We start from the raw sequence: 12413 nt of genomic DNA, 5'->3' as shown, positions 1-12413 counted from the left end.
ACACACACACACACACACACACACACACACACACACACACACACACACACACACACACACACACACACACACGCGCGCACACACACACACACACACACACACACACACACACACACACACTCCTATTAACTCTCACAAATTGTAAAATACAATAACTTAAATCTACACGCACATAAAACAGTGTAGAGTAAAAAGAAGTAACCTCTGATCCTTACTGTACACCCACATCTTATTGATGACAGAAGAGGATTAACAGGTTAATTTGAATCAGTATTCCACCATGTACACCCTTTTCAGTGTGTGTAAGTGTGTGTTGTGGTGTGTGGTGTGTGTGTGTGTGTGTGTGTGTGTGTGTGTGTGTGTGTGTGTGTGTGTGTGTGTGTTGTGTGTGTGTGTGTGTGTGTGTGTGTGTGTGTGTGTGTGTGTGTGTGTGTGTTGTGCACCGAGGCATCCAGAGAAAGTGTGTCTAGATGTCTCACATGCTCCTGAACAGTGTGACTGAGCACAAACAGAACAGGGTTCAGTATGGTCTCTTCACACCTTTTGTTCTGTTGTGTGTGTGTACATTAGCTAAATGTTAGTGGATTGGGAAAGTCTTTTGCTTTACACTTCTGTACACCAGCCTATGAGCAGGATACATTACATACAAGGACTGCAGTGAGAAGGAATACAAGCCCCTTGTGAAGGCAGCACTTCTTTAGTCATACACAGTAGGAGATCAGTCAGTCTTCACTTGGCTCCAATGTGTCTTTATAAAGATTGCGGTATGTGGGTCATAATAGTGAAGTGTGTGTCTTGGGCATTTCAAGTTTCCCAGACATTTTATTTTAGTGTGGATCATGATTTGAGTGACAAGGAGTGTCACTTCCTCCATCAGAGGAGAGAAATAGAAAACTGCAGTGAAGAGACAGAGACGCGTGTGAAAGTTCTGCAGGCAACGCTGAAATCCCAGCTAACTTCCTGCTCAGATACACACAACGCTGAAACTCCAGCTAACTTCATACTCAGATACACACCAACGCTGAAACTCCAGCTAACTTCATACTCAGATACACACAACGCTGAAACTCCAGCTAACTTCATACTCAGATACACACAACGCTGAAACTCTAGCTAACTTCCTGCTCAGATACACACAAGCTGAAACTCTAGCTAACTTCCTACTCAGATACACACCACGCTGAAATCCTAGCTAACTTCCTGCTCAGATACACAACAACGCTGAAATCCAGCTAACTTCATACTCAGATACACACAACGCGAAAACTCTAGCTAACTTTCATACTCAGATACACACAATGCTGAAACTCCAGCTAACTTCATACTCAGATACACACAACGCTGAAACTCTAGCTAACTTCATACTCAGATACACACAACGCTGAAACTCCAGCTAACTTCATACTCAGATACACACACGCTGAAACTCTAGCTAACTTCATACTCAGATACACACAATGCTGAAACTCCAGCTAACTTATACTCAGATACACAAACGCTGAAACTCTAGCTAACTTCCTACTCAAATACACACACGCTGAAACTCCAGCTAACTCATACTCAGATACACACAACGCTGAACTCTAGCTAACTTCATACTCAATACACACAAGCTGAAAACTCCAGCTAACTTCATACTCAGATACACACAACGCTGAAACTCTAGCTAACTTCATACTCAGATACACAACGCTGAAACTCCAGCTAACTTCATACTCAGATACACACAACGCTGAAACTCTAGCTAACTTCAATACTCAGTACACACAACGCTGAAACTCTAGCTAACTTCATACTCAGATACACAAACTGAAACTCTAGCTAACTTCCTATCAAGATACAACCAACGCTGAAACTCTAGCTACTTCTGCTCAGATACACACAACGCTGAAACTCTAGCTAAACTTCCTACTCAGATACACACACGCTGAAACTCTAGCTAACTTCATACTCAGATACACACGAATGCTGAAACTCTACAGACTTCATACTCCAGATACACACAAGCTGAACACATCAGCTACTTCATACTCAGATCACACACCGCTGAAACTCCATCTAACTTCATACTGGATACACACAACGCTGAACTCAGTAACTTCATACTCAGATACACACAATGCTGAAACTCCAGCTAACTTCATACTCGGATACACACAATGCTGAAACTCCAGCTAACTTCATACTCAGATACACACAACGCTGAAACTCCAGCTAACTTATACTCAGATACACACAATGCTGAAACTCCAGCTACTTCATACTCAGATACACACAACGCTGAACTCCAGCTAACTTCATACTCAGATACACACAACGCTGAAACTCTAGCTAACTTCATACTCAGATACACACCAATGCTGAACTCCAGCTACTTCATACTCAGATACACACAACGCTGAAACTCCATCTAACTTCATACTCGGATCACACAACGCTGAAACTCTAGCTAACTTCATACTCAGATACACACAAATGCTGAAACTCCAGCTAACTTCATATCGATACACCAACGCTGAAACTCTAGCTAACTTCATACTCAGATACACACAATGCTGAAACTCCAGCTAACTTCATGCTCAATACACACAACGCTGAAACTACCAGCTAAGCTTTATTCCAGATACACCAACGCTGAACTCTAGCTAACTTCATCAGATACACACAACGCTGAAACTCCAGCTAACTTCCTGCTCAGATACACACAGACGCTGAAACTCCAGCTAACTCCTGCCAGATCACCAACGCTGAAACTCCAGCTAACTTCCTGCTCAGATACACACAACGCTGAAACTCCAGCTAACTTCCTACTCAGATACTCACACGTGCACGCAGAAAAGCACACACATACACGTACAGAGGAAGGAGAGGAATTGACGCCTCCAGTGGAACCTCATCCTCCACTTCCGCAGAGGAAAGGAGATACCACTTCTCTCCCTCTCTTCCTTTCACACCCGTCCCCCTCAGAGGGGCAATAAATCAATCAGCACCAAAATAACTGACCACACTGAGGCAGCCCTGGCCTTCCCATACTCCTACACACACAATCTCATTCAAAATACACACACTCAGGTCGGAATTCAATCCATTGTAAATAGAGGATTTCAGGATAGCGTTCAAAAGGTATTTTTGAATTCATAGTCACACTTTGATCCTCATATCATTTCCCAGTATGGTTAATTATTAGTACAAACAATACAACATAAGTGATTTGAGTGACAGTCAGTTTACACCTCTATTGTTATTCCTAATATAGGTTAGTATCTAAATCCTCTTCAGTCCCTCTGCGTTATACAATAGCAGCATCAGTAAAGACAGAGACGAGCTACAGTGCAGCGTTATCTGCATGGGCGGATGATTAGTATGGAACAAGGTATAGTGAGACATTGAGACGGAGATCCACATGCATGTTATTCACTAGAAATGTCTGAGTACCTCTTTACCACCATTCAGACCCCACTCTATGGTTTTATCCCAAATGGTACCCTACTTCCTATACTGTGCCAGTGCCAAAATAAGTGCACTATATAGGGAATAGGGTGCAATTTCAGATTGGAGAGATAATTGACATAGGCTACAGTAGTATACTGTGTAAAGGGACTTACCTTTGATTCCAAACTTTGAGTTTCCCCCGAATTTCAAGATGACCAGCATCAATAGAAAACCCATGAAGGCTACTGCTGCAATCCCTACGACCACATATACCTGAAAGAATGACAAAGCTGTTGAGCTAGGACCACCACTACCACTCCAAAATACAATGTGTCACAGTGTGTAGCCTACTACCACCAAGATACACCTACCATATAAAAACATGAAATATAAAACTTAAACACACTGTCAACCCTAAACATACTAGATAGTAGTACGACTACTAAAAGTAGTGGTAAAACATATTGTATAAAAACATAAACAAAATGTTATAAGCACTGCCCCCACAAGTTACAGGCTCCCACAAACACACACATAAAGAGGTGACTTAGAGTGTGACTTACAGCAACTCTGTCTTCTGGTGGCTCTAGAGGTGTGTCCTCTGTTTTCAAAGAGCAGAGAAGACAGAAGATGCTACAGTATCCCTCATTTATAGTGAAGTTGATTAAATGTCCCTGTCCCTGTGGGTAACACGTTACTTGAGGGATACCTACAAAAGCACTTCATAACAATGTTTGTATTATGTCTTGTGGTTGTTGACATAAGCATGTGCTACTTATGAATGCAGTATATATGGGTTGGGTAATGAATGTGTTATGAAGTCCTTATATAGTTACCTTTCAAGTAAAGTGTTCCCTCTGAGTGTCAGAGTGACATAGGCCTATGTACTTGTTAACCTCTGCTGTGTGATTGGGTAATGTGACGGGAGAGTAACTATACCTGTAGTTGGGTCTGTGGTGCCCAGATCCAGGGTGTGAGGAGAGGGAACAGAAAATAAACTATTAACACTCAATAACACAAAAAGCAAACCTCAGAAATCAGTCTTCTCAAGTCAATCATCTTTAGTGTCAAGACATCTGGTATTCAGGAAAGTAAAGAACATTGAATGATTCTCAACAGTTCAATGAGCGATTTAGACAGTCAATGTTGCATGTAAATATTTGAAGAGCCACTCACCATAGTAAAGTGGTTCTGTCACTGTTCCTGTTGGGTAAAATACAAAAAGTACTTGATTGAGAAATAAAGGTCATAGATTAGTTAGGAACTCCCCTCAACTGGTTGTCTTGGTCTAATTGGACACAAATTGAAAAATAATTAACAAAAATGAGCAGACACACAGCCCTCTAGGAATTGAGTTTGACACCCCTGTCCTAAGTGTAATTTGACCCCTAGCCCCTACCCCCTAAACACTTGAGTAGATCTGAGAGGATTGGACATATAGGTGTTAGCAATATGGTAATAGCTCCATTTTGCCCTTTGATAGGCCAGGTGGAATTGTTGCCGTATTACAGACTATCCAATCCTCTCAGATTGACACAAGTGGGATAGGGGTTGACTACACACCACATACCTCCATCAAAGGGGTCAAGCATGAAGTGAGCCTCGACGGTCTTGCGGTCTTGTCCGTACTTGTTGCTGGCCAGCAGAGTGTACGGTCCGTTGTTGATGTGTGTGGGGCTGTCCAGCTGCAGGCAGCCGTGGTACTCCCTCTCAGAGAAGTCATGGATCATAGTCATGATGTAGGGTCCCTCATTTACCGGCTCCCCGTTTAACAGCCAGCGGAGATCAGGTTTTGGGTTCCCAGACATACTGAATGGGATGCACCAGTGGTGGTCCGAGTAGGCATCACTCAATTTACTGATGTTAGGGGGAACTGGGGGAGGGAGAGAGGGAGAGAGAGGACGGGTGAGTGAGAAAGATCGAGGGAGAAGCAAAAGGGGACAAAACATGAAGACAAAACATGGTCCAGAAGAAAAACTAGTTAAGACAACGGTATTATTCTCATTCTAGTCCCTCCATGTCTAGAGTCATGTTTGGAACTCACAGAGGATGTCGAGGAAGACTGAGGACTCATTCTCGCCCACAATGTTCTCAGCGCTGCAGGTGATCTTACAGTTGTTGTCCAGTGAGGAGAGGTTATAGAGATGGAGCTCAGACACCTGCCCTGAGGCCTCAATCTGCAGAGGACCATGCAGAGACACAGTGAGTCAGGCACCCACTTCATCCATATTACCAATGCTTTTACACATCCACAACTATTTTTAAACTATTTTTCAACACAACACCTGTTGCTGGTTATTAGTGCTATTGTAAGATTATTGTTAACCATTTCTAAACAGATATCCTTCCCTAGTGTCTTGTTAATTTTTGACACAGTGTTGGTTCTTCTGAGCACCTATGCTAAACAAATGGTGTTACGCCTAGATTAGCAAGTAACATTATAGGCCAATGCTGGTTAATAATTGGTTAAAAGCCTCAGTGTTAAAATATCTGCATTATATAAAGCTGGCCAAGGTCATTGTAAAATATATATATAGTGTGAAACAGTACTGCCGTTAAAGTGTATATTATCCCTGTTCATTAAGAATTGAGAATTGATCTGTTTAAAGGTGAGAATGGTTTATGCCAGGTAAGGGTAGGTCCTTTTAGGATCCTTGTTCACCTCATTCATGTAGAGCTGTTTGTCTAGGCAACATGTTGATGCTATAACTCTGCCATATACTCACACGTGTGAGTTTATAGGCGTTTTACCTTAGTCTTCCTTCGAGCTGAGGTAATTCTGCTATTGGCCAAGTAAGTTTGTTTTTTCAAGTTAATTCTTTCTGTTAACAAATGTTTGTACATTTTTCTGCCTTTGTATATTTTGTAAATACATCTCTGGATCCAGTCTTCTCATCAACTTTACTGTTAAATAAATACCACTTATTTTTACATTTGCACCTCTGACTAAATAGGCTGCCAGATTCTCTGTCTTAAAGAGCGACTGCCACTAAAAAGCAACTTCTCGTTCTGAAAATGGCCCATGTGACATCGATATGAGTCAGAAAAATGTATTATATTGTCAAAATTGACTACATAGTGTAAATAGTATAATTTTGGTCATAAAGTCAGTCTCGTCCAAAACTGAGATTTGCGAAATGATAGTAAAAAATGGTGTCAAGGAATGAAGGGTACCATAACAGTTTTCCTTGGGTTTGGTTTATTTCAATCCTGCCCACATGCCCACAGCTGGCAGCACCCATAAAGTAATAATCAATTAAGAGATGATCATAATGCCCATGGTCAATTTGGTTTGACATTTGATATCCCTATGGGGCTAGTTAGGGACCATCACTAAATTATACAATGTACATGGGACAATATTTTAAAAGGTCAATAGCTCCCAATTTCAATAACTTAACTTCAAACCAACTACAAATATTGAAAGAATTTAATGAGGAAACTAAAAGAGCCATTTACATTGTGTAATTTATGGATGGTCCCTAACTATCCCAAAATCTATCGAAATGGTCGCACACCAGCCGGCTGAAGCTTATTGGCTAAATCATTTGGCTAACTCTTCCCACCTGCGAACACACACAAGAGACACCCACATCAAACCACACCCTGAAACCAACTCTATCAGTCATAGCATTTCTTAATTAACAAAATCTAAAACGAGGCCAAATCAGGAAGTGCAGTCGCCATTTAACAGAAGGAATGTGCCTTTAACTGGTGGATTAGTGTTGTCGCTGATGGGTAGGTCCAGGAGTCTTACGTGAGCAGGAACAACTCTGGGCCCAAGTTAGAGGCCTTAGTAACATGGGCACAGAGTTTTTCCGGGTCATCTCACGTGGTCAGTAAAACTCCTGGCCCTACTCATGGGTGCATCTAAAATGGCATTCTATTCCCTATATAGTGCACTACTTTTGACCTAGGGTGCCATTTGAGATGCAGACATGGGATTTTTGGTGGCGGGCGACGGTGGTGACTGACCTCATTGTAGGAGACGAGTGGGGTCATGTTCCAGATGAGCTCAGGAGAGGGCGCTCCGGAGGTGTTGCATGTCAACACCACATCAGCACCCTCCTGCACCGTCACCTTGGACGGGCTCAGAGTCGCCATGGGAACCACTGCCAATGACAACGACGGGGAGATTCAATGCAATCTTAGTTCAAAATCACAGCACAAACACGGCGGTGGTCACACACAGACTACAACTCCATGTGTCTCGCAACTCAGATAAAATTAATTAGACACAGTTTGGAGCCTCTCTAAGTGGAGACAACAACACAACCAAAGGTGGAGAGGATGGGACTGTGACTTGAAGGTGACCCACGTGTCCAATCAGTAGCTTGGCTGCCTCTTAGCCGCAGCCAATGGCATGGAAGGGCCAGTGTCGACAGTCCTGGTTGATAAAATGGACAGATCTCTTATCTCCACTAAGGGACGTCGCCAAGACTCTTATCAGCATGGCAACGCTCTCAATGATTCTAGAACCCAGAAAACAATTCATTTCAGCACTCAGACCATACCATCTGAAGCACCTTCAGTAAATCAACCCTTACAGCTTGAGCAGTCTCAGTTGCTCTCTTACAAGCACTGCCAGCTGCGGTGTTAACCCTACCCACTCAACAAGCTACAGTACACTAGTAAAGCACAGTATGCCTTTACAATGTGTCCATCTTTAAAAACACACCGCGTGGGCTAAATTGGTTGCAATGATTGTTTACTGGTTGTAACCAGTTTTAGACACTAGAACCTACAGCATCAACATCTCCAATATAAATATTGGTAGGCAGCAGTGAAGGCCATAGCTTAGTCTCAGATAACCTCTAAATCCAACACATGAAAACTACTGCACTGAGCTGTGGATTTCATATAGTACAGGATGACAGAAGGAGAGCGGGAGATATGAACAGAGAAAGAATGACAGAAGATGCCCCTGGAGAGACGAGACATAAGACGAGAGAGAGAAGAGAGAGAGGAGGAAAGAGAGAGAAAGAGAAGAGAGAGAGAGGAGAGAGAGAGAGAAGGAGAGAGAGAAGAAGAGAAGAGAGAGAGAGAGAGAGATGGAGAGAGAGAAGAAGAGAGAGAGGAGAGAGAGAGAAAGAAGAGGAAGGAGAGAGAGAGAGAGAGAAGAGAGAGAGAGAGAGAGAGGAGAGAGAGAGAGAGAGAGAGAGAGAGAGAATGTTAGATCAATAATTTAGAAAATGGGGGTTTGCAAGGTTCTCATTGTGTTTAGCTGCCTGGCAGGCCTGGGGCATCGTACACATGCCTCTCCCTTGAGTCGTCTTCATATGTCACTCACACAGGGGTCCCCCTGCCGTCTCTCCAGGGGCCTGCAAGTAACCGTGGCGATTGGGAAAATAGCAGCCTAATGGAGTGGAGACTGGACTGCCGGATCAATAAGTGTTATCATTGTCGTTATATAGCCTCTGTGCCCCAGAGCACACTAGTACAGGCCCAGGTTCCTCTTTGTTATCAACACACACTGGTGAGTATTACTGAGTAGAAGGGGGGAATTGATCCTAGACCAGCTTTGGTTTGTGGGTAATCATAATGGTTTGTCATTATGATACCGCATGTGAATCTAAGGAGAGTTTATTCAGAAAAGCAATTAAAGGGATTGTTTTCTAAAATTTTGGCTGGGAAGGATATATTTTAAATTAAAGCAAGTGGTTTGTGGAAAAAGATAAGATCCACGGTGTGTGTTTTGAGGACCATTGGGAGGTGTGCGTGTGTGTGTGTATTTTGGGGCCATTACCACAGTGAGGGGGGTTGAGCCTGGTCAGAGGTTTCCTCCCGCCACCCTCCTCTATACATTTGAGCTCCTGAACATCAGCCTCCTCTCCCAGCCACAGCTTCATCCACATGTTCTCACAGGAACAGTGCAGCGGGTTCCCTGAAAGAATCCTACACACACAGAAACACAGTGTTGAATCACACACTGACACGAACACACACATGTATGAAGGTATGCGCACACATGCACTAATGTTTTTTTATTCCTTATTTTTTATTATCCATGATGACACATTGTCAGTCGGGGGGTGAAAGAATCAACTCACAGATTTGATATGTTTAAATGTCGAAATATCCTCCAATACAGAGATGACAAGTTGTTGTCTTTCAGATTCCTGTCAATCAGAATGTACATTATTATCAACGATTAGTTGAAAGACATATCCAAAAGAAATACTAAACTGTACAACCATTCCAGCAACTGTTCTTGTCTGTCTTGCGAGATACAATTATTTTTGTAAGAACTGTAGTTTGACCTTCAAATTGAGATTCATTTAGCCTTATAAAAGCCACTCACAGATACTGAAGTTTGAGGTTGTTCTGGAAAGCCAGTCGAGAGACATAGGTAAGCCTGCTGTTAGTCACAGTTCTGCAAAGCAAATATACACAAAAACATCATCATATTGCCCTAGGATGCCAACACCAATCCAATCTGGGCTCCATCATGACCACAAGTATAAAATATCACATAACAGACTTACAGATTCGTGAGGTTCCGGTAATAATGCAGGTCTTTGTCATTGATGGATGAGAAGCTACTCTGATTTGCAATATATCTGTTAAAAATTAAATTGGGAAAAAAAGTTAGAGAATAGTAAGTAGTAGGCTAACACTGAACGACAAATGCACGCGTATGCGGCACATTTCAAACGATATTAAAAGATGTGTTTTTCGGGGAGATTTTTGTTTAAGATTCGTTTGGAAATACAGAGGAACCTTCCAATAGACCTTTACTCAAGTCGTCTAATTATTGTCATTTTTAACAGTCGATTATTATATAAACAAAATAAACATTGTTAGGCTACTTGTATTGTATCTTTAAAATCCTATAACGGTGACAGTAGGCTATGGATATCAAAGGATCGGCTATGGTCTTTAGAAAGACGCTCCCATCATGTCCTCGTAACATCATGCATTCCAAATGCTGTAGCCCTACTTTTGTTTAAAATAACCCTGATGATTCTCTGTTTGTCTTCAATTAGGCTATGCTAAATCTGAACAGCTCTGAAACGTGGGTGGAGATTAATTTAGTCTAGGCCTATTAGTTTTAGTTCACAATGGAAGCAAAATGGCCTAAACTATACATTTCTCAGAATAGAAAATTCTAGTCTTTCTAGGCTTTTGGGCCTATTATCGGAGCCAAACGTCTGGGGGGTAGTAGCCTATTTGCTAATATTTGAACTAGGCTACTGTATGGGTTTCTGCGGGAGTAGCACTACACCTCTCCCCCACTCCGCTGTGTTTCTTCCCGGGGCCACGGAAGAGCGTCAATCGGTACCGATAGCACCACAACAGTCTCTCACCGTTCAGGTGTCCCCATCTCTCTCACACTGACATAAACACGCGAGCGCGTGTACACACACACACACGCACACACACACACACACACACACACACACACACACACACACACACACACACACACTGTCTATAATTGTTGCTTTTTGCTTGTTTATTTATTTTCCTAAGATCACCCCTGAAAAACTATACAATAGGTTTTATTGGCCAATTCAAATAGCCTAATTACTGACTGAGACTTGACCATTCGATTGAATCTTCAATTCTACTCATATTTATAGCCTAAAACGCATAGCCTTTTTTCACCTCATTATTGTGTGCCAATAAGACAGGCATGCTATGTCTGTCATATATGTTGGGTCCAGTGATGATGGATCATTGACAGTGACTCACATGTCCGTGATGTTGTCCATCTCCAGCTCAGACTGCAGCACTGGGAAAGCCATGATGCCCCGCTCCTGGTCCACACAGGCGATCCTGGTCCCGCTGCAGGAGCAGGACGCAGGACAGGCGGCCCCGAGCCTCCACAGTCCCATTAATACCCAACACAACTCCAACAGAGACACCCAGCTACCCCTCCGAAAGGCGCTCATCTCGGCTCCCTCCACGCCCGACCCAGGACAGCTCGGATCAGCCAAGCTCCAGCAGAAAGAGACGCTGTCAGATGCTCAACCCAGACGGGCATGCACCAGCCGCTATCCGCGCAAATGGGTGAGACGATGAAAATGGGTTTATCCGTTCCGCTCGTCTCCACAAGAATGCAGCCAGTCACTCAAAATCACATCGAGACACCGACGTGTGTTTATGCCAAGGATTCCTTTGCGCCGTCTCTCTCTCTCTCTCTCTCTCTCTCTCTCTCTCTCTCTCTCTCTCTCTTTCCCTCTCCCGCCTCTCAGACAGATGACACTGATAGGCCTAATTCCACACAAAACACCATGTCCTGTGCAGGTCTGCCAGATTCAGAGCCGTGGATGAATAGATAACCAACAGAAACGATGGAGCCGAAAGCACACACCGTTTAGGCTATTGTCGCGTTGTTCAGTCAATGCACTGAGGAAGAGGCGGCGCGCGTACCAGCATCAAAACATATGTTATAGATCGTCGACGCCGTCAGGAATACGCCCTCCAGCCATCGTTCCAATTCTACTGCGATTGCTCCAGATGGTCAGGGGTTAAAGCGCTCCCCTCTCCTCCTGGTCATTCACCTGAGGCCTTGTCTTTAGACTTGTGTCCTTGTATAACGGACAAACAGCATAAGCTCGAACATGAGCGATATGGGGCTGGGTTTACAGCCTGAGTGTATTCGAATAGAAAGTCGTGTGTTAATTAAAAAACTAAATGACAGCACAGCCAGGTGAGCATCTGCTAAAATCACATTTGATGTATCCCACTGGCACAGCGGGGCATAGGGGCACTAGCCTACTCAGTCACCAATCATTCCCTCTTTAGCTGCTGTGTACCAACCTCCATCACCTTATTAAATCATTAGTCTGTATTTCATAACCATAAAGATTTTAGCCAGCGTGTGCACTGAATCAATAACATGTCACCTGACTGCAGCGGAGGGATGTCATTCACCCGCTGGACTCCTTACAAATGGAGTTATAAATCTGCCTCCTTGGCTCCTTCACACCACACACACACACACACACACACACCAGTTCTGAGTCGCGCGCTCT

The 12413-nt window shown here is 43.3% G+C and overlaps 1 protein-coding gene across 3 annotated transcripts in view; it reads right to left on the bottom strand.

Moving 5' to 3' along the window:
* Positions 1-12137, bottom strand: part of LOC111973875 (BDNF/NT-3 growth factors receptor-like) — a 74563-nt gene extending 62426 nt beyond the window's left edge. The window contains exons 1-11 of one of the 3 annotated variants that reach the window (XM_024001312.3): positions 11128-12137; positions 9918-9992; positions 9734-9805; positions 9483-9551; positions 9179-9327; positions 7408-7544; positions 5477-5609; positions 5003-5305; positions 4609-4635; positions 4372-4383; positions 3606-3705 (exon numbers count right to left, since the gene is read on the bottom strand). In XM_024001312.3, the coding sequence (XP_023857080.1) occupies positions 3606-3705; positions 4372-4383; positions 4609-4635; positions 5003-5305; positions 5477-5609; positions 7408-7544; positions 9179-9327; positions 9483-9551; positions 9734-9805; positions 9918-9992; positions 11128-11327 (1277 nt within the window). In that variant the 5' untranslated portion in view covers positions 11328-12137. The remainder of the gene's footprint in view (positions 1-3605; positions 3706-4371; positions 4384-4608; positions 4636-5002; positions 5306-5476; positions 5610-7407; positions 7545-9178; positions 9328-9482; positions 9552-9733; positions 9806-9917; positions 9993-11127) is intronic. The other 2 variants (XM_024001315.3, XM_024001316.3) reach the window with 2 other exon arrangements.
* Positions 12138-12413: the final 276 nt, after the last annotated feature.

This window comes from Salvelinus sp. IW2-2015, linkage group LG15 (genome assembly GCF_002910315.2).
Source record: "Salvelinus sp. IW2-2015 linkage group LG15, ASM291031v2, whole genome shotgun sequence".
In the NCBI taxonomy this organism is placed as follows: Eukaryota; Metazoa; Chordata; class Actinopteri; order Salmoniformes; family Salmonidae; genus Salvelinus; species Salvelinus sp. IW2-2015.
The sequence above is the reverse complement of the archived record's forward strand: the minus strand, read 5'-3'. Positions and strand labels throughout refer to the sequence as shown.